Source organism: Chinchilla lanigera, unplaced genomic scaffold (assembly GCF_000276665.1).
Source record: "Chinchilla lanigera isolate Chin_1 unplaced genomic scaffold, ChiLan1.0 scaffold00047, whole genome shotgun sequence".
In the NCBI taxonomy this organism is placed as follows: Eukaryota; Metazoa; Chordata; class Mammalia; order Rodentia; family Chinchillidae; genus Chinchilla; species Chinchilla lanigera.
The window spans coordinates 16,679,632-16,706,374 of record NW_004955448.1 but is presented as its reverse complement, the minus strand read 5'-3'; the positions used below and the strand labels follow the sequence as shown (position 1 = coordinate 16,706,374).

The 26,743-nt window shown below is 37.7% G+C and overlaps 2 protein-coding genes across 7 annotated transcripts in view; both read left to right on the top strand.

The window, feature by feature from the left end:
• The window catches only part of Wdr49 (WD repeat domain 49), a 138,940-nt gene extending 133,806 nt beyond the window's left edge, over positions 1-5,134 (top strand). For all 6 annotated transcript variants that reach the window (XM_013518660.1, XM_013518658.1, XM_013518662.1 and 3 more), the window contains one exon: positions 4,018-5,134. In XM_013518660.1, coding sequence (XP_013374114.1) covers positions 4,018-4,163 — 146 coding nt within the window. In that variant the 3' untranslated portion in view covers positions 4,164-5,134. The remainder of the gene's footprint in view (positions 1-4,017) is intronic.
• A 6,756-nt stretch (positions 5,135-11,890) lies between these two features.
• Serpini2 (serpin peptidase inhibitor, clade I (pancpin), member 2) lies at positions 11,891-26,490 on the top strand. The gene is made up of 6 exons (XM_005393166.2): positions 11,891-12,154; positions 16,877-17,107; positions 18,051-18,245; positions 18,326-18,518; positions 26,011-26,113; positions 26,335-26,490. The coding sequence occupies exons 1-6, from the start codon at positions 11,908-11,910 to the stop codon at positions 26,488-26,490; spliced, it is 1,125 nt and encodes a 374-aa protein (XP_005393223.1). The 5' UTR covers positions 11,891-11,907.
• Positions 26,491-26,743: the final 253 nt, after the last annotated feature.

The following is a 26,743-nucleotide window of genomic DNA, read 5'->3' as shown; positions in this document are numbered from 1 at the left end:
TCTTTGCTTATGCTCATGTCTTCAAGTGTTCTACCTATTCTCTCTTCCACAAGACTTAGTGTTTCTGTCTTAGTATTTAGATCTTTGATCCATTTTGATTTTAGTTTAGTATATGGTGATAGACATGGGTCTAGTTTTAGTCTCTGGCATGTGGAAAGCCACTTTTTCTGGCATTCTTATAAAAGAGACTATCTTTTCTGCATCTTCTAGTCTGTTTCATTGATCTTCAGGTCTGTTTTCTTCCAGCACCATGCTGTTTTTATCATAGTAGCTCTGTAGTGTAATTTCAAGTTAGGGATTGTGATGCCCCTGCCTTGCCTTTTTGACTTAGGATAATTTTTGCTATTCTGGGTGTCTTCTGGTTCCAAACGAATTTTAGAAATGTTTTCTGTAGTCCTGTGAGGTATGGTAATGGTATTTTGATTGGGATTGCATTAAATCTGTATAGCAATTTTGGGAGTTTGGCCTGCTGTGCACTTGGCCATCCATTGTCCCTCCAGCTGCTCTCCTTGGGTGACAGCTCCTCCTCAACCCGAGGGCATTCTTCTCGAAATTCACGGAGCATCTCTCTGGGGCCAGCAAGGTCGTATGTGTGTTTAGCAGTCAGGGTGCCCAAGGTGTGAATGCTGCCGTCCATGCTGTGGTGCACATGGGAATATACACGAGGACGAAAGTGGACTTTATCTATGAGGGCTACCAGGGCATGGGAGATGGAGATTCCCACATTACAAATTCTCCCATCACTTAATTTTTGATATATGAAGACATTATTTTGACATAATTAAAATTACTTTTAAACATTGGGAAATTGAGCACATTTATAGTTATTGATATTTTAGACATTTGATTTGTATTTCTCAGCTTCTTTATGCTATTTTAGATTCATGTTGAATGATGATGAAGTGAACGTATTTCATTTTCCTCTCTGCTATTCTGTTCCACATAATTTCATCCAATATGAGTTTCTGTGTGCTTGCTTTTACTTTATTAAATTTTCTTATACAACTACTCCTTGTCAGTGTTAGGTGGAGTCTTGTTATCTGTCATGAACAAGGATTCTTTCTTCTTATCCTCCCATGTTTTAACTGTGTCATTTCTACCTCTTCAGGCATATGGTTAACACTGCTTTAATATCATATTGAAACACAATCTGTGCATACCACCAAATGGTTGTTTTTGAGTTTCTTGTCATGTCTCGGTTTATCTTATCATAATTTCCTCAGAGAGGACTCTTGAGAACAACAGTCTGTCAATTCATTGATACTGAACTTACCTATACATTTAGATTTGAAGAGCACCTTGAGTGTGTACAATGTTCTTTCCTTGATTGTCTTGTAGGTGTGCTCTGCTGCCTGCTCATTTTGATCATTCCTATGGAGACACATTCATTCAAGACGGATTTTTTCCTTTTTGATCATTTTGTCTGTTTGGCAAATGATTCTCCTTTTATACTAAAATCTAATAACCTTATGTGCTGTGTTGTGATTTTGAGTATTTTGACTCCATTATTCCTGGAATATACTGTGTCCTTTTGTTATTTCAATCAGGTTGTCTTTTATTAAAGGGCATTTTTTTAAGTGATGAAATTTTGGTTACTTTCTTAAGGATTTACTTCAGTTATAGGGCTCTTTTGTATCTATTTTTGACTGTCTTTGATGGCTGCTTTTTCCAAGTCATTCTTTTATGAAATTCTTATTTGTTACCCTTGTTTTTCTCCCTTCTAGCTCTATGTTCTTCACTATATTTCCATGTACCCTATTTTCCTTTGTGGTTCTATTTTGTTTTATTTTTCCTTTTTTTTTACCTTACAGTTCATATTTCATTACTTTTTTATGCCTTCATCTTTTTCATAAGTTCTTTCACTTTTATTCTTACTTCATATATATAGTTGCTTCTTTAATGTTTTTAAACTTAAATTTTTCTTAAGTGCTTGCTAAAAGTGTCTGTTTATGCAACAGCCACGTTTTTTTTCCCCTGGTGGTGGTCTGCTTATTATAATACTTTTGTGTCCATATCTGCTAGTTAATTCTTTTCTTTTTAAATGAATGAACTTTAACAGGTTGGATTTTCATAGATGTGGAATTGCAGCGTGTCCTAGCTGAGAGGTTGGGGTGTGTGAGCAGGGAGGCCTTGTATTTTGATTCCCACCTGTGATCTTCAGGAAGTCCCGCCCTTTGTGTTTCTGTGAGCCAGACTGGCTCAGGGAGGATGCTGCTTGCAGCGTGTTCTCTCCTCTCCAGCGCCCAGGATAAAAATGAAGATGAGGCGTTCCTGCTGAGGAGCGGGCCTCTCCCCCAGTGAGCGCCCACTTGCCCTCACACTCCCTGATAGTTTTCCATAATTTTGCCCAATCTCAGCTTTTTGGCTGTTCTTCATATTTTCTAAAAGTTGAATTTGTTTGCTGGGCTATTTTTCCCATTTTCCTGCTAACTTTGTGTAATTGCCGGGAAACAACAGGAAAGACGCTGACATGCTCCCATGTCTGTGCTGGAAGTGGAGACTTGTGCTGGCTTTTAATCCTAGTGAAGATGCCACCGTGTTATAATGTTCATTGTCTACTTCTTTTTCATATTCCTTTGCTTGATATTGGAAGTGGTCCTTAGTCCAGCTGTAACAACCTCATTCCCCCGTACTCCTTACGTCTCACGCTTCTGTTAAATTGTAGCAGTAATGCAGTCCCCTCAGCGGGAGTGCCTATTTCTCCATACTTTTATTCATTTTATTCCCTCTCTTAACATTTCTGTTCCCACTGGGCAATCCTTTCTCAATTCCATGTTTGCAATTATCAATTAAAATCCTGCATGAATTACAAGAACTTCACCAGATAGTACCTAATTCTTTAAGCTTTCCCCCTGACTCTATGGGTTTTTATATAATTTTAATGTTTTTGTGCATACTTTATGATGACTATTGTTATGGTTTGTGTCTCAATGTCCCCCCAAAGCCTCATGCAATCCTGGGTGTGGGTTTCTAGAGTTTTTCTTGATCCGTGGTCCAGTGCTGGGATTATGGGTATGAGTGCTGCATCCACCCTGGGACGGATAGTTTGCATACAGTGTAAGGGAGGGAAAGAGCCTTACCCTCTGCCACTCCTCCTGTTTGCTCTTGTTGCTTTTGCTGTTTTCCACCACCGTGAATGGCTGCCTTGTTGCTTGTGCCACCCTGCCATCAAGCCAGCCAAGTAGGGGCTGAGACCACCACAAACTGTGAGCTAAATAAACCTTTTCTTCCTTATTTTGGATGTCAGGTATTTTTTCCCAGCAATGAGAGAAAAATAACCAAAACAGCTATATTCTCATTGTACTGTGTACTATTGCGTATGTTGGTTTGGTGTCTTGGGTACTGCTCCTCTTTTCTACCGCTGGAGAAAAGCCTATGACTTAGTCATATTTGTGCCCCATTTACGCTCAAGCACGGAACACTGTGCATAGTGTGTGTGCAATAAGCATTCACTGAAATGATAAAATTACACAAAAGGCTAAAATTATTTTCCTAAATGTGTAGCACAATTTCCTCTCACTTCTTGCTGATGTACAATATAACCATTCATGGGGATAATTTGGTGCTTTTTTTCTGAAGCCACAGATCTCTGCAGACCGAAGTGTCTCATAAGGATGTGATGGCAGATGCATGTACTTAGGCATGCAGACCGGAAAACTGTCCTTTGATTATTTTCATTGTTTTATTTCAATACAGAATAATTTGTTCTTAGCTTTTACAAGTGTTTGACAGCTGTTAAGTAGATTAAGTAACAAGAATGGCAAATACAAGATTCTTCAGTTCTCTACCCTTAAACTATAAATGTATTAATAGAAAAATTTTGTTTAAAATTCACTTTTTCACTTAATGTAGAATGAAGAGTAGAAGCTTAGAGAAAATCTCCACAAATACAGTCTTGACTTAAGCAACATATACTTTTTAGAAAAATAAAATTTAGGAATTTTCTCCCCACTGTTTCATTTAATTGGGTCTCTTACCCAAAGGAATTCACACATTATTTTCTTCCTCATTTTGTAGCTTTGAAAGCTGTATTTGATGAGAAGAACCTGTTCCCCAAAGAAATGCTGGATCGAGAGAGAAAAGCCAAGCAATTATGTCAAGAAACAACTTGTGAAATGAAGATAAAAAGAAATAAGAAGCAATTATTATTGAAAGAAAAATAAATATTTCATTGTCACATGCAGTAGTTGCATAAAATGCAGGAAAAGAATCAAGAATTCTGTTCCTTTCTTTTACTGTAATTTGAACTTTTGGAAATTTTATCTTCAGACGATGTTTTATTGCTGCTTTTATTAATCACTTTCATTTTCTCCTACTCTTAATAATATTAAGACTGGAGTCAAGAAGGGGAATGTCAGTTGGTATTCTTTTCTCAAATGCTTTTATGTAAGAACATTATAATTCTAGAACAAAGTATTGTAATTAGTTTTCTAATAGCTTCCATTGGTAAACGTTTTTGTCATTTTTGATTATAAAGTCTATATCCAAAATCCCAGCACAGGGAAATCTACAAATGTGAATAAGAAAATTGTTCCCACTTCTTTTCATTTTCTATATTTTTCCAGTGATTCTGATCACAGCAATTAGATGTCAATTGCAGTCTTTCATAACATTTCTTTTAAGATATATTTTACTTTAATCATACATATCTATGCTGTACAATGTGATAATTTGATACATATACAGAATATGTAATGATCAAATCAGAGTTTGTAACATTTCTGTTTAAATATTTAACAATATTTGATCATTTAATGATTATACGTACATCTGGGGTGTAGTGTGATACATAGTGTATGCATTTTGACAAATTATACAAATTATACAATACTGTATCAAATCAGTATTATCAATGTTTACTGTCCATTTTTATTATCTCATATTCATTCTTTTCTATATTTGTGGAGAAATTACTGCATATGATTTACATCTATACTAGACTTTCTAGTGGGCACCAGAATTGAATGGTCTAGCACAGCCTAAGAGGTAATGGCCTTACAAAAGTCAAAGGCCCTGGGGCTACATAAAGGGCTAACTCTGCACAGATGGCAAAACAGGAAAATTTCTCTCTCTTTTCTTTTTTTTTTTTTTGTCTTTTTGAGACAGGGTCTTGCTATGAAGTTCAGGCTGGCCTTGAGCTCTTTTTGTAGCTCAGACTGGTCTCAAACTTGCAACGATCCTCCTGCCTCAGCCTCCCGAGTGCTGGGATTACAGGCGTGCACCACCACGCCTGGCTAGGAACATTTCTCTTTTAGGAAACAGGTTCTGAAATCTATTGCTTCCCTTTTTGACACTTTTTTTTTCTACATATCTCAATTTTGTTATGCTGTTTTGTTATTGTATCTTTTAGAAATTGCTAATAAATTCATTTACATAACTTTGGTTGCTTAGAATATATTTATATTTTAGAGAGCCCTTTCAAAACTATTTGTGAGGCTAGTGGCACAAGCACCTGCCTGGCAAGTGCAAGGTCCTAAGTTTGATTTCTGGTACCAAAAAAAAAAAAAAAAAAAAAAAAAGTTTCTATTCAAAACTATTTGTGTTTTAAAAAGAATTTTGCAGTAGTACATATTCACAAGGTAAATAACCATATAAGGGGACTTGCTTCGTATAGCAGCTGTGAAAGTTCAATGCATTTAAAGCTTACAGTAACTTATCTCTTTTAATTTTAAAATCTGCCACTTTGAATCACTAGGGGATTCCTAATTTTCAATGACGGTGGGGACTGGAGTCAGATCTGTCTTACTCAAAGCAGTGGTGTTTGCCTGTTACCGTTCTGTTTATTACTTAGAATAAATTCAGTGACGTGAACTCTGTCGGTAATAGTTTCCAGTATCAGTAGACAAGTGACTGGGTTTGGGGGAAGGTGGAAGCCGGAAGGTCTGCAGAAGGAAACCGCCCAGTCCATCCGTATTTACGTGCGCGCAGTCGGACACCGCGATTTCTATGTGCGCCGCTTCCCTCTCCACGGAGTGCCGATCGTGTCAGGGAAAAAGGTAGAAGAAACGCGCCTCTGTGTACGGATGTGCGTTAGGAGGGAGCCGAGTAAGAGGATGTTCTTGTTTTAGGGAAATATACAATGGGGTGTTTAGATGTGAGGGAAAACTATGCTTGTAGCTTGCTCCCAAATAATTTAGAAGCTATTACGTAGTGTAATATATAGCTACATTATCCATCCATTAGTCTACCTCTCCGGGGATGTACCTAGGTGGAGTTCACAGATGGAAGTGAGGACAACCGGGAAAACAGAGGGGGAGATGTGGAAATGGTAGCTCTTCTCACTACACCTGCAAATCTAATGTCAGTTTGGACATATTCCCACGTAATTTTTTTAAGATTACAGAAACTTGCCATGGGCCAAAATGTTTCTTGAGATGTTCAAGCGGAAAATAACTGTCTCTTGGGGATGTCTGAAGGAATTTTCGCTCTGGATGAGCGGTTTGACTGGATAATCCATCATTTCAAAATCAGAGGGTGTGATTTATGAATTGTAGGTTGGTAATAGTACAAGGCAGTGAAATCTAGTCACATGCCCAAAAATTTAGAGGAATATTAAGACATTGAAAATATGTAATCCGAGTACAAAATACTCTGTGAAGGCTCTTTTCCATCATCCATTCATCCGTCCATCCTTCATCCATGCACACATTAGCCAATTGTGGAAGACATATGCAAAGACTGTTAAGATATCAAGTAATCAAATATAAATAGAATGCACTTATCCAGCCACCCAATTTCTAGAGTGGAGCCACATAAGATACAGCGTTTCATTAAGTAAATATTGAATGAGGCAACTACTTTTTCTGGTATAATTTGGAAATTAATTTGCTACATATATTTTGCATTTTACACAAATCTGAAGTAGTTTGGTTCATAAACACCGACCTCCTCTCAATAGCCTTGTATGTGCAAGACACTATGTCATGTATAATTCCATCTTTAATTCACTTCAGGGCCTCTTCTGTGAAAAGAGTTAAGAGCAGTTTTTCAGAAATATATTTAATAAGAGTAGAACCATTAAATCTGTGACAGTCTTTTTTAATATTACGATTTATAATATTTAGAACAAAACATGCACAAAAATGAGAAAGACATTTAGTTTTTGTCTTACCCTTTCATAGCTCACAGCGTCTAATTGTGCTGGGCAGGTAGCAGGGTCCTGCCTGTCAATTGTTACAAAAGCTAGAGACATTATAAACTGTTGCTGAAATTAACACTTGAGTCAATTATTTCAGATCCATTTGTCTACAATGAAAGGAACTTGTCACAGTAAAATAGGATGTGTCATAATTTTCAATACATGTGTGTATTATGTAGATGTACACGAAATATAATGTAACATTTTTTCTTCTCAGAACATTTTCCTCTTATCACTCAACATACTTGGAATAAACTGACAGAAAAAATTGCTGGAGATTGCTCCATATTGAATGGGGAAAATTAACTTTTAAAATAATGAGAGTGACTGCTTTTATGTGTTTAAAGTTTGGAACTAAGTACATGTTCACTTAAAAATATATATTGCTAAGCAAGGTGATGAGGTGATAACTGATCTTTTGCTATCAGTTGCTCATGTGTTCCCACCATTATTTCTTAGAGGGGGTTGGTGCTGGTGTTGAAGTTTAAACCACGCTGTTTGGAGTTCAGGAATAATTTTTCCTGACTCTACTGGGGCAAAACAGAGTTGTAGACGGGAGAGATTTGTGAGAGTATTTAGCAGGGTTTCACTAATATTTTATGGACAGTTGGGGTATGTTTGTTGTCTATTAAGTGAGTTTAAACCAGAGAGAAGAAATTCATGGTTACTGGTTTTTATTCCGGAAGAGACAGGCAATGCACAGTGAACTGCTCTTCCTAGTAGGACAGAGTGGCTCTCTACGCACCGGAAGGAGGAGTAAGGACCTGCTCCTGGGGGAAGCATGTTGTGATTGCAGTAGTGTGCAGGCATTACTTTGGCCTGCGGTGCTGGTGCGGACGTTTTGTAGTGTTACCGCAGGGGCAGGCAGACACTGACAGATGGATTGTCTTGAACGTTCAGACTATTACTGGCGTGTCGCAGAGCAGAGTAAGTAGGATGACAGTATTCTCGCACTGCACAACTCAGTTTTTGGAAATTATTTATAACGTGTTAAACTAAAGCTAGCAAAAAATTCTTTATATTAGAGAAAGCAATATTACAATAAAAAACAATATGTAGACAACTTTCGGAGGTTCCACTATAGTCAATTAAGAATATTAGTCAGTTGGCAGACTACAGCCTGTAATGGTCGTCAGGCTCCTCAGGTCTCTTGTTACTTCAGAGTTTTCCTAGCACTGAAAAATGTGACCGGCATGCTTGAAGAATTCTATAAAGATAAGTACTTTTTAAAGTTATATACACGCATGAGCTCTTTGTCACATTTTCATTGTTGGGACGCAGTACCTGACACCAACAAGTTAGTGAAGGAGAGGTTTACTTTGCCTTACGTTTTGTAAGTTTCAGTTCAGTGCCGCAGACTTACGCACCTAAGCTGCAAGGGAGAGGGGCCTGCGTGAGGGACGTCTGCTCATAGCATAGAGCCAGGAAGCCGACAGGGACCGGAGGAACACCCTCTCCGCCAGGTTGCACCCCGGTGACCTGCCCTTCTGCCTGGCCCTGCCGACCTCCTGACATTACATTGAGCTGTTGGACCCCATAAGCCAGTGGTCTTCCAAAAGCTCTGCCTGTACGCGCATGAGGCTTCGGAGGATTCTAGATATCAACCATGACAAACTCACTATGTTTGTTCCTCGTGGACTTACCAGAAACAAGGTTATTTGATGATCACCAGTGACGTATTTGCTTACATTGAAACTGAACCAGCTTTCCATTTCTTCTCTCAGAAGCCACTGATAAGTAACACCTCGTGTTTGACATGTAATAGCCACTGAGATGATTCAATGGAACTACAAAATTGAGATAAAAATCCTTTCATTGAAGCATCCACTTTTGTTAATGGCCTGTTTGGAGAGAAAATGAAGTAAAAATTTTCAAGCACATACATATAACGTCAGTGTTTATTATGAATTACGTATGGTTAAAAGTGTTACCTTGACAACATTTGGTAAATCATTAATCTTGTCCATTTGGTAAATCATTAATCTTGTCCATTTGGTAAATCATTAATCTTGCTCGATGTAGAGCATGTATCATTTCACGTTGTTCTCTTTCTTAACAGTTCACATGGGCCTCATGTCTACAGGAAACTCCTCTGACTATTTTACAATTTGATGAATTGTTGAAAACTCTATAAATGTGGCAGTAATTTGTCTCTGCATTGCGGACTTGATTTAGTTTTATTCTTTTTTCTCCCAGGCATTCTGAAATATTTATAATGAGGCACATTGGTAATCTGATGTGTGTGTCCTGTGAGAAACAAAAGAACTAATTACTAGTCAGTTTACAACCTCTGACACATTCTCCCAGATTGTTTCTGCTTTTAAAAGAAGTGAAATAATAGATGAAATAGTAAGATGAGTTTAATGGCTTAAGAAATCTTACATTGTTTCTCTTCTCAGTCCTGGCGTATTTCTTCATCAATCATTAACCTGATCACGTTAGTCTTTCTGAACACTTGTACTTAGCATCTGCTCAGGTTCTAGAGGAATTAATCAAGCACCACTCAAGATAACAGTCTTGTCCTTGATGACCAGGTGTTGCTTCGACAGTGTTCCCAGGAAGCATAGCTCAGTTACTGCATTCCAGCAGTAGCCAGAAGGCAATCTGTGGCGAGTACTTTAAAATTTCATAACTTTTGAATGTGGTACGTATGCAGAAAATTGGCAATTAATGTTTAGTAAATAGAGTACTGTCATTTCAACTGACCTTAGTGTAAAAATCCTTTGAATTAATTAAATTAACATATTTTATTCTCATGAAGGGATTTCATTATGAGTTAGAAGGGCCAGTTCTTCTAGGGTCACTCATTGGGTAGTTTAGTTCCTAGTATTCTGTGCTTTCTGATGAGATTATGTGCCTGAACTGAATGAGGTAAGTGGATTTTTAAAACCAGTTATTTTTCTGAAGTTATAATTTATTAGGTGCTCAGAAATTTTCTGAGAGAAATAGATGTGTAAAAATGTAAATTTTAAATCTGAAAATTATTCATATAAGGATAACTGATGCTAAGATCTACTGAAAAGGAAATACTAAATCCTTCATAATATTTTTCTTATTCTAGTATTATTAATACATAAAGATATACTTAATGAATTACAATTTTATGACTTAACTAAAAGCAAATATTGTAACTAAAAGCAAATATTTTGGTAAAAATTCTGAGAAATTATATATATCAGCACATAATAATACATAAACATTTCTTTTGTGTGTGAAACTTTCTTGCACATTGATTTTTATTGTTGTATTCTCAGAAATGTATGTATTAGTTCAATCCTTAATAAAACATATACTTGAGAATTTATATCTATATTTGTGTTTTACCAATACATTATTTTCTACCAATTGCTTGGAATTGCAATTTAAGGTCTTTTATCTTTGTGAAATGTATATTTAAGGAAATAGAGTTTAACTACAAATATTAATTTTAAAAAATAATAGATAATAATGCCATGGCTTAGTTTTGGAGAGTATTTGACTATTAGTAGTATTGGCATCTGGTACTGGTTCTTAGTAGCTCTTAGCTCCTTTATGAGCCCTCCTAATGATCTGGCCTGCTAATGATCTGCAAAGCACACTAGAAATATTGTCCACTGTTTCTTTAAGGTTAGTGCACTAATCTGAAGGCATTCATGTTTATCTCCAGTGAAGGGCTGTTCTTACTAATCCTACCTTACTTCTACCTACTACAAGTTATTATCATGTATTATTTGTAAAGTAAAATTAATATTACTAAAATTTATGAGGCATCAGAACTAATAAAATTAATTCTGCTCTAGGTATGTAATCAAATGATTGTATTTCCTGTAATTTTACTGGAGGACACTTTAGCGTTGTATTAGTCTTGTGAATTAGTTATAATTTTTAATTGCAGTTATTGTTCTAGTTGTTAATTACTTTGTCAAATTATTCTTTGTAGCTAGGTCTGGTGGCAAATAGCTGTAATTTCAGCTACTTGGGTGTAAGGGTTGGGAATTCAGGCAAGTGGACTGGACAATTAAGTGAGACCCTGTCACAGAGGAAAGAGGGCTGGGATGTAGCTCTGTGGTAGTGTTTGCATTGTATGAGAAACACCCCCAACTCAACCCCAATACATGCTAAAAATTCTTTAATTTAAAAAATTTCTTTCTTCTTTACTATTACTGCATCATTTCTATTTTATTGCCACTGAATTTCTTTACAATTTTCTGCATTTATTTTTCTTTCTTTTGAAAACGTAGGAAGTAGGCTTGGATTATTTTTTCCTTATGAAAGTGAAATTCTCTACAGTATGAAAAAATTGTTGTAAGGAGATTAACCAATTATTGAACCATTTTAGAATACATTGACATCACACTATTATAGGACTAAAATCACACTGAGATGTGTTGGCTTTTATTCCATTTCTGTTCTTGATTGATAAGCCATTTTAGAGAAGCCTGTATAAAAGTTGCCTTTGATATCAGAATTACAGTTATCCCACTGAAATCCATGGAAAAAGACAGAAAATGTAACATGTAGCTGTTTAAATATATTATTGCTATTGATAACATTCCACACTTATTACTTCTCTTTTGATTGAAACTTCAAATATATTGTGTGCTGTTTCTTGAAGAGACATAAAAACACCATGGGCATAGTCTCTATTTCTCATTTTACGTGGTGTTCAGTCAAACAACGGGAATTGCGTAAAATCTTCCCATGCTGGTTCATTCTTAAAGCCTTCTGTTAAGTTTGAAATCTCTTTTAAAAACTAATACTTTTAAATTAAACAATGTACGCAGGTCAGAATGGATAAGATGCTGTTATGGAACCTCCTGTTATTTTTTTCTGGAAGTCAAGCCTCAAAAACGTTGGCTCAGAGAAATGCCGAATTTGCAGTAGACCTGTACCAAACCATTTGCTTATCTCAGGAGAACAACATTGTATTTTCTCCCCTCGCAACGACTTTGGCTCTTGAGGTGGTGCAACTGGGGGCAAAAGGAAAAGCACAACAGCAGATAAGACGAGCTTTGAAGCTTCAGGACGCAGCACCTGGTGAGAGTCTTCTGTTTGATTTTTTGTAGTGGATAAGATATGGCTCAAGTTTACTTTTTAAAGTATTAGAAAAAAGCTCAGGTTCATAGAACTTGAATAAGTGAAATGCATTATTGGAAACACAAAATCATAATAAAATGGAGAATTGTAAATTTAATTTTCACTCATCTATAATAGCTTCCCAAATAAAATGTAACAATAATTTACTAAGGAATTCATATCTATAAAGCTATAATATTCCATATATGTACTGATAGTGTCTTGTTTGTTTTTTATGCTGTTAATTAGGATTAAGTCATGTTTGCATTTGTGTGTGTAACCCATAAAACATATATCCCTTTTTTTCCACTACCATTTGTTGAGTCAGTTTTCCATATCATGTATCTGATGCAAAATACATATGATTTTAAGTTATTTTATTTCATTTGTTCTTGTGGAGATACTACTACTTGCTCAGCATTTCTGCAGCACATTTTTTCTGACAGTTCTCTTACAGAAATAATGCACTCACACCAAAATTATGACCAAGAAAACGCATTAATTTATGCATTTTAAGGCCTTCCTTAATATTTTAATAAGAAATTTTAGGAAAGACCATTTCAATGGTCCAGTAGAGGTCTTTGCTGCCTATAAGCAGTGGTTGATTTGGAGCCGTTGAAAGGCCTGTCACACTGACATGTGTGTGAATCCCACACATTGGGACGTTATGCTTTCGCACACCCCACTAGCAGAGTTGTGGCCCACGTGCCTGGCCATCCCATACTCTCAAGTCCCACAGTGATTCGAATTTTAAATTATGCGTCACTATCGGATATTATGTCTTAAACATCAGAAGAAACAGCTGGATTTTTTTGATTTGGTAATTTGGCTGCTATAGCTATAACTAATTTCAGTATATTTGCCTTAGTGCAGAGTAACTGTAGTTAGGAATTTGTTTTTGTGAAAATACTATTTACAAGTTTTAAATTGCTTCATTTTAAATAAAGGCAATTTTATACAGAAAAGAAGCTGGAGATAAGTTAATTGCAAGAGTTTTCCTTTGTGAATAATGTATAACGAAGCTACTATATTCTAGATTTAGTCTTGATTAATTTCAGCAAATCCCACAGCACCACTCCCAGAAACATTAAATCATATGATATTGCTTTGAAAAGTAATAGCATGTTTGTGAATACATGTAAAGTTGATTCCGTGATAAGCTAGCAAAATTAGAGAGCCTCTGATATCTAAATTCTTTCAAATGGATACATGTTAGGCAGAAATACAGAAGTCTCAATGATCATGGATTGTAAACAAAGTCATCATCATGATACTAAAGCGTCATCAAACGTATCTGTAGCATATCAGCTGCTGTGTTGTGTGCTTGCTCTATATTAAATCTTTTCATATTTATAACTATTCTGTGAGGTAAATATAACTCTATCATACAGACAAGAAAACAGGGAAAAGCAAGCAAGTAATTTGGCCAGGACTAATGAAAACAATGACTCAGCGAGTCTCATAGGTAATAAGAACAGTAATGAAAAATGTTATATTTTCTTTGGAAAAGTATATATGAATAATCAAAGATTAATGCTTTAATACAATTATCGAAATCTACCGCGAGGGCTCTCCACTTCGCCTTGCTAAGGGATGGAGGCAGACACGGACGGTAAGTGCTAGAGGAAGACAAAGTCACAAAGGGAGAAAATAGGAAAAGTAAAACCTGGGAAAGAAAAGAGGGGAATGATGAAAGAAAGAAAGAGAGAGACAGCTCAGAAGAAGGGAGTGAGCAAGCGGACCGCGGGGACAGGCAGAGGAGTCGCAGGCGTCCGGCAGGCAGAGCGGGCGCCTGCGGCGTGGAACAAGGGCGGCCGGAGGCAGAAGCCGGCGCCTGGCAGAGCAGGGATGCACGGCCTGCCCTCACTCGAAGTTGTCGTACTTTGCTCATCATAATTTTTGCATAAAATTTGATTTTAAAGGATTGCATCGAAATACTAGATATCTGAACTGCTGAGGGCTTTCTTAGCATCTCCTTAAATTTTATGCCAAAGCTGAGCGTCCCGTTCCCCGCCCTGCACCCGCACTATTCCTCCACTAATTTTTCGGAAGAATAGCGGTGACTCAGCCAGGCGTTGTTTTTCCTGCTTTGGACTCGTGCTCTGGCTTACTGCGTGAGCACACAACCGTCCTTCTAACGCCCCTAGGGCTTTCCGTGCCCGCAGTTCTCTTTCCTTGCTCAGAATGTGCGCTCGGAGTGCATTCTCCATCTGCCGAACATCTGGTAAGTCTCGTTTGGCTTTGCCTCTAGCAATGCTGCTGACCAAGCAGAGTTTAAACTGCAGATGCTTCTTCATTCTAAGAAGGTTCCGAGGAGGCAGCTGGGGCCAGAGGCACGGATCAGGGGTGGAGCGCTTGCCTGGGGTGAGGCCCCGGGTTCGATCCCCGGCACTGCACGTACGCAGAAACAGCTCAGCACGAACTTCAGCCCCAGCTCCGTAATGAAATGATCACCTGATTTGGCATAAGCGAAGTCACTTCTCGAGTTCCTTATCTCCCTGGATCTCAGATTCTTAGGAATATGGATACAAATTAGGTGATTTGCATGGACTTTTTAACTGAGAGAATCTAGAATTATCTTTCTTTTCCTCTTTGGGTCTCTTCCATGCACACAAAATTGGCCTTTGAATTCTTAAAAGCAGAAGGGACCCAGTACGAATATTGTAGAATGTTTTGTGTAACAACCAAGAAGAAAGGCATCTGCGCCTCCTGATGTGTAGCTTCTCCGTGGTTCTATTCTGAGAAATGAAAGAAACTTGGTCTCCTTGGTCATTAGGGGCCACACATATGTATTCTTTTCAGCCTGGGCTAAATGAGGTCATTAGTCTGAAAATTAAATCAAACTCATAAGATGGATAAGTTTTTATTTTCCTTCAAACTTGTATTCTTTGGTGAAATTTTTTCAGCAACTTCTGAGACTAGTGATTTATCAAAGGGGAGCTGTTTGTCAGACAGTCGTAAGCCTTAAGTACATGACATAAATCCATTTGCTCCGATGAATGAGTTAGATCCATTGTTTCCCTTCCTTTCACTTTTCAGTGCCTTCCCTTTAAAGATGTTCATATGCCACAAATTCCAGAAAATTAATTTCAAATTCTGTCATTTCATTTCTGACCTGAAAATTAGTTTCAAATTCTATCACTTCATTTCTAACCTGAAAATTAGTTTCAAATCCTGTTACTTGATCTCTGACTTTAATTCTCTTGGAGATGCTCTTCCATCTTTATTCAAGAAATCTTCTCTGTAATCTTCCAGCTATTAAAATATTTCTTTCTAAGCTTCAAGCAGCGATAAATGATTGCATATGGATCACAAAAAATTAAATAGATTAAGTTTCTTCCTTTCCTTTTGTAAAGAATTCCAGGGTTCTAAAGGATTACCGAAAGTTCTCAGATGTAATGATATAGAAATAAAATTTTATATTTTAATTCTTTTATATCTTTTTGTATGTCCCAGTGAATAGCAAATCCTGAAGTTTGGAATGTAGTGCGATGTCCTCAGCAGAGGATGTGCAGGTCAAGAACACCAGGCCAGGGAAGCTGGCAGACCCTGGGCGAGACTCAGGCCCAGCAGGCTGCAGCTCCCGTCAGAGCGCTGTTCTCTTCCCACACAAACACCCCGTGGCTGTGAGTTTCTGACAGAAAATGTGCTTCCATACACACGCCCTGTACTTCATGAGGTGACCAAGTAACAAGTCCCCTCAGCGATACTTTGTAAAGCTACTCAGTGGCTATCTTCTAATGATGAACCATGTTTTGTTTTCTTCAGTGGGGATTTATTTAATACAATCAGGTTCTACATTATGAAAGTGCAGTTTTCAGCACTTAACTGAAAAGATAATGAAGATCCTGAAAAAATCATTGTTTCAAAGTGTTTCTGACTTAATGATTGAGTTTTAGGGTTAAGGCAGAAAAGAATGAAAAGTGTTTAACCATTTAGTAATGAGTAGGAAGCTACCAAGAAATACATCAGAATAAATATTTCACATCTGCGTGTACGGCTTCCTGACAGAACAGTGCACCAGGAAAGCGTAGCCAGCGGTGATTCTGTGAGCTGGCTCTGACCTGGCTAGTGGTGATGGCTGAAGTGGTTAAAGATTTTTACTGTTCATGTAGATAGCCGAAGTGTATAGATTCGTGAATCTGAAGAAATAGACAGTGCTAATTACTACACATCTTTACAGATGATTAGCTTGGAAGTTTCAAAATATGGACAGGCACAGTTGCTCAAAAGAGAGGAACTCTTAAGCTGAAATAAGAGGAATACTGAAATGGTTTGCTCATGCGTGGCATACCACCGTTAACCTTCACTAAGGTCCTCCTTCTGTAAGAATCACATGGTCATATTACGCAAAAAATAGAATTCTAAGCATAAATTTCCAACAATAAAAGTGCACTAAATATATTGTAAAGAGGAATGTTTCTTCAGGCTGTATGTATACATGTTCTTGTCCTTTACCAGTTTGAAATTTACGTAGACATTCTTTACATAAAAGTTGATTTTGCTACAACATACATATTTTAAAGGACATAAATGCTTGAAATATTTATACTAACTTGGATCATTAGTCATACCTAAGGGTGCAAGAACGGTCTTACGAATAAGAACGCTTAGACTGCAAGGCTGAAAGCTGTTGTTTTTATGTTGTTCAGTATGTCAGTATACATTATAATTATTTTTTAGGAGAAGAGTTTTCTGTGCTGAAGTCGTTTTTCTCTGCCATCTCAGAGAAAAAACAAGAATTTACATTTAATCTTGCCAATGCCCTCTACCTTCAAGAAGGATTCGCTGTGAAAGAACGGTATCTCCATGGTAACCAGGAGCTTTTTCAGACTATTGTAAAACTGGTGGATTTTCAGGATGCAAAGGCTTGTGCAGAAACAATAAATACCTGGATAGAAAGCAAAACAGATGGTAAAGTTTCCTCTTTTCATGAAATCATTATTTGCCTTTGTGTACATGGTTTTCAATATTCTAAAGACGGACTGAACCTCTTCCTATTCGGCTATGGATCAGAAGGATCAGATCTCCTCTATTATTTAAATTAATGCAAATGTGCAAAACCAAGAGAAATTGTAACCTGTCCCTGAGAGATATCTATTCATAGGATTATTTTTTTCTATGGAACTCTTAATGAAAGAATTACAGTAATAATTTGTTGTTGGAGTCACAGTGATCTTTCATATGTGGAAGCAAACATAGTACATTTGTCCAGGTGGAAGTTCACTCTCTGAATTCCAAATGCCTTTTCCCTACATATGCAGAAAAAATTCAACGCAGCTTAAACAACTGTGTTAATGCTGTATAATAGATATCACTAGTACTATCATAAACACGGTACTCTAACCTTTAATTTAAATGCAGTCTAGCACAGTTCTAACATGACTGAAGAGGTGTGTAACAAGTTTAAAGTCTATTAGCTCTGACTTGAAATTTTAGGAAGCTGCAACCTACTGGAATTCGCTGTATCATCAATCTCTTATGTATGATTTACCTGCAGGAGCAGCTTGAAGCAAAGCCTGAGTGATACCAACAGACACGCAGGAAAAATGCTTTGTCCTTTCTTCACTCTGTCTGAAGGACAGTTAAAGGAATCATCTCGCTAAAGAGAGTCCGTCACTGTCCATGTCCACGTTTGGCAAAGACAGCCTCATATTTACTTCCTAGCGAAAACCCTACTTCCTAGTGAAATAGTTAGCAACGTTCCCTTCCTTCTCAAGCTTGCCAAGTTAGATGAGACACCCTGTCGCGTGCAGGCAGCTGTGCGCAGGACATTTCTGCTTTAATCCTGTCTGAAAGCCCACACTGAATCACTGCTGTGTGTTTTTCCCTGCCTCTCCCTCGACTCTTTTCATAGGAAAAATTAGAAGCATGTTTTCTGAGGAAGAATTCGGGCCTCTGACCCGACTTGTCCTAGTGAATGCTGTGTACTTCAAAGGCGACTGGAAACAGAAATTCAGAAAGGGAGGCTCTCAACTGATGAATTTTGTTATGAGAGACGGTTCCACAGTGAAAACTCCAATGATGGAGGCTCGCCTGAGAACAAAATACGGTACAGTGAGATGCCGCGCTTCTTAGACACGGCCTCGGTGATGGCCACGGGTATTTGATATTTTATTTTCTCTGTTGCAGGTTATTTTTCTGAATCCCCCATGAACTTCCAGATTTTAGAACTGCCTTATAAGGGCGACGACTTCAGTTTAATCCTCATACTTCCTGCAGAAGGTGTGAACATAGAAGAACTGGAAAAGCTGCTGACTGGGCATCACATGCTGAAGTGGTTCTCTGAGCTGAAGGAAGAGGAAGTGGAAATAGTTCTCCCCAGGTTAGCAGCACCACTTCTTTGTAAGCGTGCTTTTGTCCTTCCTACGGTAGAATCTGAACAGCCAGGTGAGAGATAAAAGCTGGAGAAGGCTACGGCTGTAAGGGACAGTGAAGAAGCACTGGAAACATTACTGCATCCCGGGTACAAAAGCAGTTCACACCCTTTCCCACACTTTCTCAGCACCAGGAGCACTGACATTGCTCAATTTGTCTCTGAAATACATGAAAAAATATACATCTTAGAACTTGAGAGCTGGGATTAAAGTAAATTATTATCTTTTTATTATATTAGTTGAACTTTCTCTAATTTTTTTGATAATTGGAATTTCAAAAGTTCATCTTCTATTACGTTTAAAAGAAACAAAATCCTCCAATAATTTGTGATGGTGTATAATGTGCAGTTAAGAGACATGTAACATCACCTTTGGTAAATGCCATTCTAACAGTTGTGGTCAATTTTAGGTAGTTAGTACAACATGTGGTCAATTTTAGGTAGTTAGTACAACATGAAAATTGCAAAGAATTATTTCAGGAAGCAATAAGTATAAACACTTCTATGCCTCGAAAGACACGAGAAACTAGAATGAACCTGAGCCCAAATAACTCAGGTCACACTAAGAATTATGTGACCCTTTATTAATCTCTTTCTCTACCTTCCTTGATACTCTGGAGAAAGAGCTACCCTATTTCTGTTTAACTTGATCCACCTTCTTTCCCTTCAGCTTTCCCGCCTTTCCCCTACGTTCCTCTCCCTCACTGTGTCTGTATCTCTGTTTGCCTCCCTGCCTCCCTCTCTCTCTCCCCTGTTCCCAGATTTACTTTTTTCCTTTTGGTTTTCCAATTGAAACAGTTACTAGAGTTTTATCTTTGAAATAAATAAATACATTTATTTTTTCTTATTACTTCTGAGAAATATTACTTTCCCTTTATCATTCAGGTGTCTGAAATCTGAGTCACTAATCCTAGCTGTTTTCAAACATCTACAATCTACAACCTCTGGTTATTATATAGCCACTCAAAGAATATTTTTTAGCTCCTACTACTGCATATGTCAAACACTGATGATATAATGGATTATGTGATAGTTTAACTTCTAATAACTGAAATGATAATTTTTGAAAGTAAATTGTTTATCTTCAAACTTACCTTTTTGTGATGTGGAAAGATCACTGTATTGGAGTAAATGTGCCACAGTGGTGGTCGTATGAGGATTACTTGACTACTTGGAGCTGAGGTTTTATCCACATAAGAAGTGGATAGCATACTCGGGACTGAGGTATACCCAGCTTCCAGCCTAAATGACGAATGCCTTAATAATATGCCCATGCCAAACACTTGGCTAGAAGCAGAAAGTAAAGTTTTTCGGCACTTTCAGCCACACTTGCAGGAACGTTTCATGTCCACAAGTCTGCAGGCAACTGTGGTTTAGCATCTTTCTGTTCTGGCTTTATCATCAGCTTCTTCAAACTACAGGTCCACACCTCACGAGAAAGTGTACATCCTAAAACCCAAAAGCTGGGATTAAAGTGAATTATTATCTTTTTATTACACTAGTTTATCTTTCTACTACTACTACCTCCTACTATTCTACTACCGTCTTTCTACTACTTCCATAATATAGACTAGTTTGGTCTCTTAATCCCTCCAAACCCGACAGTTATAGACTGAACTGTGTCCCCCCAAATTCATACGCGACGTCTTAATAATCAAAGCCTAAAATATGACCTTATTCGGACACATGGTGTTTCCAGTCAAGTTAAAGCAAGGCCGTGACGGCGGACACCAGTCCAGGGTGAGTGCTGCCTTGTAAAGGAGAGGAAATCTGGATGCAAGGACACACATAGAAGAAAGGCACTGGGGAGAGGCAGTAACGGTCATCATCTATAATCCAAGCACAGGGGCGAGGAACGCATCTGTGAGAGCAGACCCCAAAGGACCCAATGGTACTGAAATCTTGATTGTGGACTTTCAGCCTCCATACTTGTGAAATAAAACATTTTCGTAATTCAAACTACCCTAGCAAACCAATGCAAGTAAGAAAACATCGCTGTTAACCAAACATTACTTAAAGCTTGGTAATAGCAAAAGAGGTTTACAAGACAGGAAGTAATTTCCATTTTGATACCAGCAGTGACTTTTCCTGCTGTGTAGACCACTTCAAGCACCATGGTCTCCTCCTGTCTGCGGCTCCCTTGGTCCACCGTCGTCATGGTGCCAGGGCCTGTCTTTAATGAAGTGGCTGCCCTCCTACTCGGGATCCAAATCTTGCTACTTTCCTCAGCATAGACAGCAAGTAACCACTCTGTCCTTCCGTCTCTTCTATTGCCTACTTTCTGGTGGTGACAGGTTCCACATCAGCAGATTTCAGTATTAGTGAAAACAAAGTTTTTGGGCAATAGCTCCCAAGCTCATCATCTCACACTTACTTGTATCTTTCTCACTGGTTCTGTTTACATAATGAAATCACTGTATTGCTTTTCCAGATAAATGAACAGTTTACTTGACAAGGTGAATTTAAGTCTTCGTTCATATAGAAATGGAGACATTAGTTGGCAGATGTATGTACAAATTGTTTATGTACAAATTCCTGTTGTCAAAGATTTTTAAAACTTGGTGACATATCAGCTATAACAGCATTTCATCACATCTATCTGTAGCACAAAATATGGAAAATACAAGGCTGCTAAACCAAGGATGACTGCTACTCTTTGTTGTTGTTAAGCTCGCTACCCAGCCAGGATCAAACTAGAAACACTGTCCTCTTGTCCGTGTCAGTCTCCTTCCCTCCTTTCCCTGCCTGGGGAGCCCTTCCTCAAGGCGTATGATCACTGAATTTCCATTTATCCTTCAAGACCAATTGAGTTCACTCCTATGAACTTTTCCTCAAAATCACCCAACTGGAAGAATCATTTCTTATCTTTATTTCCAAAATAATTCATGAAAATTTACTTCTCAGCATTTTTTTTTGAGCGGGAGTTCTTTTTTTTTGGAGGGGGTCTTTCTGAGACAAGGTCTCGCTATGAAGTTGAGGCTGGCCTTGAGCCCACTTTGTAGCTCAGGCTGGTCTCGAACTCACAATGATCCTCCTCCTTCAACCTCCTGAGTGCTGGGATTACAGGCATATGCCACCACGCCCAGCTCTCATTGTAGCTTTTATTACATTGCATTATTAGTTCTTGCTTCCATTCTTGTCAACTGTATAAAGTTTCCAGAGCAGAGTGTTTGTCTCATTCCTTTGCTTGCTGTGGTCCTTAGCAAATTTTGTTGTGCCTCATATGTGTCCAGTGAGTACTGTTTGGTTAAATTACAGAAATATTTTCAAGGAAAGACGTTTTATATAATTTCCAATAACCTAATTTAAAATATCTCTAGAAGAATTCAACTTTCCTGTCATTCTTTAATTCATTCCCCTGAGTATCCTGATGAAGCTGTCCACCTTCCATACATACAGAATAATGAAAAACAGGACAGCAGGCACTTATTTAAAAAGTTCACTCTAGAGAAAGAAAAATGAGATTTTTTTGAGATTTTCTATTTAAATCACAGGCCTGAAAATTATGTCAATTATTTAATAACATAAATACAACCTCACATTTAAAATATCACATTTTAGTAATAGAATGTCTCAGTTTCTTGAAGCAATGAATTGCTTATGTATATGTTAAATAAATTAACAATTTTAGCCCATCATAATAGATATTGAATTTTTTCCTTAGCACTAATGTCATGTGTTGAAAGTTCTGATACATTTTTTCTCAAAGTAAATGTTTATTTAGAATAGAAAAATTCCTATTTAAAATACATGCCCAAGAAAGAAAAGAGAAAATTATATAAGTCAACAAATACTCTTATGTGGACTGAAAAAATTGTATTTTACTATGCAGTGCTATAATTTTTTATAGTTGAACGCATGCATAATGGTCTTCAATCTGATAAGGAATATTTTGGTAATATTAGAACAGTCCCAGCAATTGTCTTAACTTGCTAAAGGTGCTGTAATAAAATAATACAGTAGTCTAGATGGCTTAAAACAGCAGGAGCTCACTCTCTCCCACTTCTGGTCGAAAAGCCCAAATGAAGGATGGTGTGCCACGCTGAGTAGAGACAGGAGCAGTCCTTCTTCCCTTGTTCTGGTTTTTAATCGTTGGTGGCGTCCTTGGTCTTCCTCTTCTCAGAGATGTGTCACCCCAGCTTTATTGTCTCTTGTCTGGCCAGCTGTCGTCCCATGGCATTCTCAGACCTTAAAGGACATTAATCACAAAGAAATAAGTAATCCAAATGACTCCAGTTTGGCTTCTATTTAATTAATTATTGCCATAATTACCCTAGTTCCAAATAAAGTCATGTTATCAGGTGCTGGCCTTCAGGGCTTCACTACATGAATTTGAGTGTGTGGGAGACACAATTCAACAACACAATCCAGCCACTCTAAACTTTATGTCATTGTAAAACAAAATGTTTCTTTCATGGAAAATTTTGTAAACACCAAAGGGAGTGTTACAGTTTGTGTCTGGATGTCCCCCTAAAGCCTCATGCAGTCATGGGGCGGGCTTCTAGAGTTTATGATTGATCCGTGGTCCAATGCTGGGATTATGGGTGTGAGTGCTACACCTGCCCTGGGGCAGGTAGTTTGCATACAGTGTAAGGGAGGGAAAGAGGATGCTTGCTACCACTCTCCTTTTTGCTCTTGTTGCTTTGCTGTTTTTGCCTGCCATGAACAGTTGCCCTCTGCCGTGTGCCACCCTGCCTTGGAGCCAGCCAAGTATAGACTGAAACCTCCACAGACTGTGAGCTAAATAAACCTTTCCTTCTTTAATTCTGGGTGTCATGTCTTTTGCCTCAGCAATGGGAGAAAATTAACCAAGACAGGGAGAAGTACTAATCACGGGGAGACCTGTATCCAAGTGCAGTAAGAAGAGGTGAATGATGTTTAAAGTTATTGTCTGAGAAACACTTGTCCTTCCGCTTGTCATTGTATAATTAGTTTAGAATCAAGACCAACGAGATGCTGCATAGTCTAAAAGCACTAGGGTTCTACTAGGGTATTGTCTGCAATATACTAGATATCCAAATTTAGAAATTGTCCTGCAGTTCAGTATTAGCTAAAATAATCATATCACTTTACTAAATGTCACACGAGATCGTACTGATATCTTTTAATGCTTTTCCTCTTTCGCTGCGTGCACAGCACAGGGTGATTTTCCACTTGTCAGGAGGAGAGGGCACACACGCATAGCACAGCTTGGTCTTTTGTCCCTTTTCCCACCCACTTCCCTCCTTCCACCTCTCCATCCCTTTCCCCATTTTAATTCTTGCAATAATTCTTTCTTAGCCTGTGTTTATGACATGTAATGTTCATATCCATTGGCGTTATCAGGCTCCTGTACATGACGTATCTTAATTCTGCTTGCTTTCCCTGCCCCTCCTCTCCTGCTCCCCTAGTCTTCTGGTTGCTTTCCCCTTTGCAGCAGGTCTATCCCTTGTTTTCGTCTATCTGTCCTACATTATTCTCCTTATTTATATGTGGTGCTTTGGAATTGTATTTTAATTTTTTTTGATTAGAGAATAGTGGCAGTGAACATATTAGCTTTGAATAAAAATGGAGGTAAGCTTAAATTATAACTCTAGCACTTATCTTGACCTTGAGGATGGAAATCAGCTTTCTCAATCCTCTGTTATAGGTTAATGGCACTGACAATGCTGACTTCCTAGGATTTTTGTGATGATTAAAAACTATAATCTATATTAAGTGCCTCATCCATGAAAGTGCTACTTCATACCTGGATATCCATGATTGCAATAATTGTAGATAATTAGGAATTGGCTATAGATTGTGCTTCTATTAAATGGCTGTATGTATTTCTATTTCTGTAACTTTTATTGCACTACATTATGAGTAGGACTATTATTTAAATGACCCTTCAGTGATAATTAGGCATTACTAGAAGTTGTAATAAGTCTTGCAGTATTCTTGTGATCATCTTGAGACTGCTGGACTATTATAGTAAAAATCACCAATTTGTAGGTATATTGGACATATATTTTCCACCTGTTAGGGGGCCATGCTCCATTCAACTTAGAGTATGATAATGAAAACAGAAAAAAATCAAAACCATCATTTTTGCCTTTTACCTTTATTAGTAAGAAGTCATAAAAAAGAAATTGAAAATAGTTCACATCAAATAAGCTATTTTCATTGTCAGTAGATTTTAATATTCATGTTGTACCTATTTGTAGTTAGCTAGGGTTCTGAATGAGCTAGCATCTTTCCAAAGTGCATGTTCTTTTACCAGGAAATAATTTAGGCCCAGTAAGGTTCTGACAGAGCATGTTCATTGTTTTGAAGAATTGTAATTAAGAATCTTGCTTCATATTTGCCAATTAAAACAGTAATGTAATTAGACTGAATATTCAAGCTAATTTATAGCCCCACATGTTGGTTTACCTTTTAGATAAGTAAGGGTCTTTCAAGAGCTTCCAAACCTGGAGCACTAGGGCAAAATATCTGCTGGAAATTCACAAAGTCCTTAGGAGTTGTCAGAAATTTCTCCAATGTGAGAAACATGGTTCTATGTTTAGGAATGTTGTATTTGTCTTTTTCTCTATTAAGAAAAGATTGTAATCGAGTTTAAAAATGCAAATTGATGCTTGAAGCACCCATAAAATAAAAAAACACTACCTTTCCCCCCTTTTTTATTAAATGAGTAAATGAGATTCAATGGTGCTGTTGATTTGGAATCTCTGTGCCTGAGAGATTTTTTGAGATTCTGTGGTTAACTTCCCTCCTCACAGGTTAGGAACACAGAAATGCAGCAGGATGCAGTAGTCCTAAACTATGGCTGGCCCTGCACTGACAGCTCTGGCTTCCTTCTCCCCCACCCTTTCTGTGTTTTTATCTTTCTGTTCATTTGAAAAAAACCTGGTTCTCTTTCAAGCTTTGGCCATTTTACAAGGTCCATTGGGAAGATATTAGGTGTGTTTCAAAACTGAAGGAATTCAAATAACTGTGACAGTGGGTGGGACATATGACATAGTGTACATGACTGTCTGTATGTCAGTAAGTCTTCTCAGAGGAAGGGCGACTTCTGCTCCCTGGTCCTGGTGTCACAAACACCTGCCAGGACCCATCTTTGCTGGTGTGAAAGACTTGAGTACATAGAGTTGATGGAAGGAAACTTTACACTTCCTAGGAAGCAACTAAGCAACAAAAATTTAGAGCTGTTTTGTTGGATAATCATTACTTGAAATATAGAACGTTCTGCTCATTATCCCTGTCAACCATTTATCTAGGGAGCAGGTTATTAGCAGCTCAGAACAGATTTGTGGAGCTAGGGGAAGATGATGTGAAATATGAGAAAAATGCAGTTGGGATAATGAGAACGAAAGTTTTCACAATATAATCTCTTCCAAGTCACTCAATTATGAAAAAGCATTTTTCGTAAAATGTGTACAATGTTTCAAGAATTTTCCTCTGTACTATTTCTTTTTAACAGATTGAATGTAGAACAAAAATTAGACTTCAAGGAAGTTTTGAATTCTTTGAACATAACTGAGATATTTACTGGTGGCAGCAACCTTTCTGGAATAACAGGTAGTGTAATGAATCATTTCTATATTGTCACATATGGTTGTTTTCTTAGTACCGGACTACATTAACTGACTGATCTTAAAATTAAAAGATGATTGGCCGCAGAAAACACATACATGGTAACTAGACATCATAGGCTAACCTAAGTAGAGCTAATCCAACTCTGGCAAACTAATTTGCAAATATTAATTCATCAAAATTTGAGTCCATGATATCTGGACTCTCATAGAGTCCAGACTCTCATAGAGTCCAGATCCAGCAGCAGATTCCTTCAGACCAACAAGGAGCTGGAGACGGGGCTTTCGTGCTAACTCACACCTGGGGAACTGTACACGTCAGACTCTCCCCTGTACGACAAGGCAAAGCAGTTTTTCAATCCTTCTAGCCTGGGCGGTGCTTATTTAGCTATTAGTTCAAAAATAAATAACTAACAGAAAAATGGAGGAAAAGTACCAATGCATCACAAATTTACTTATCTTTTTAAAAAAATGGTTTTCTGTGGAATAAAAGGGCCCAAATGACTGGTTTTCCTATCTTAATATGAAATATTGTGGAAATATTTTATGTTTTCCCATTTAAATGTTGGGACTTCAGAGTAGCACATTTTAATTTATCCTCTCATCGGTTATACAGGTAGG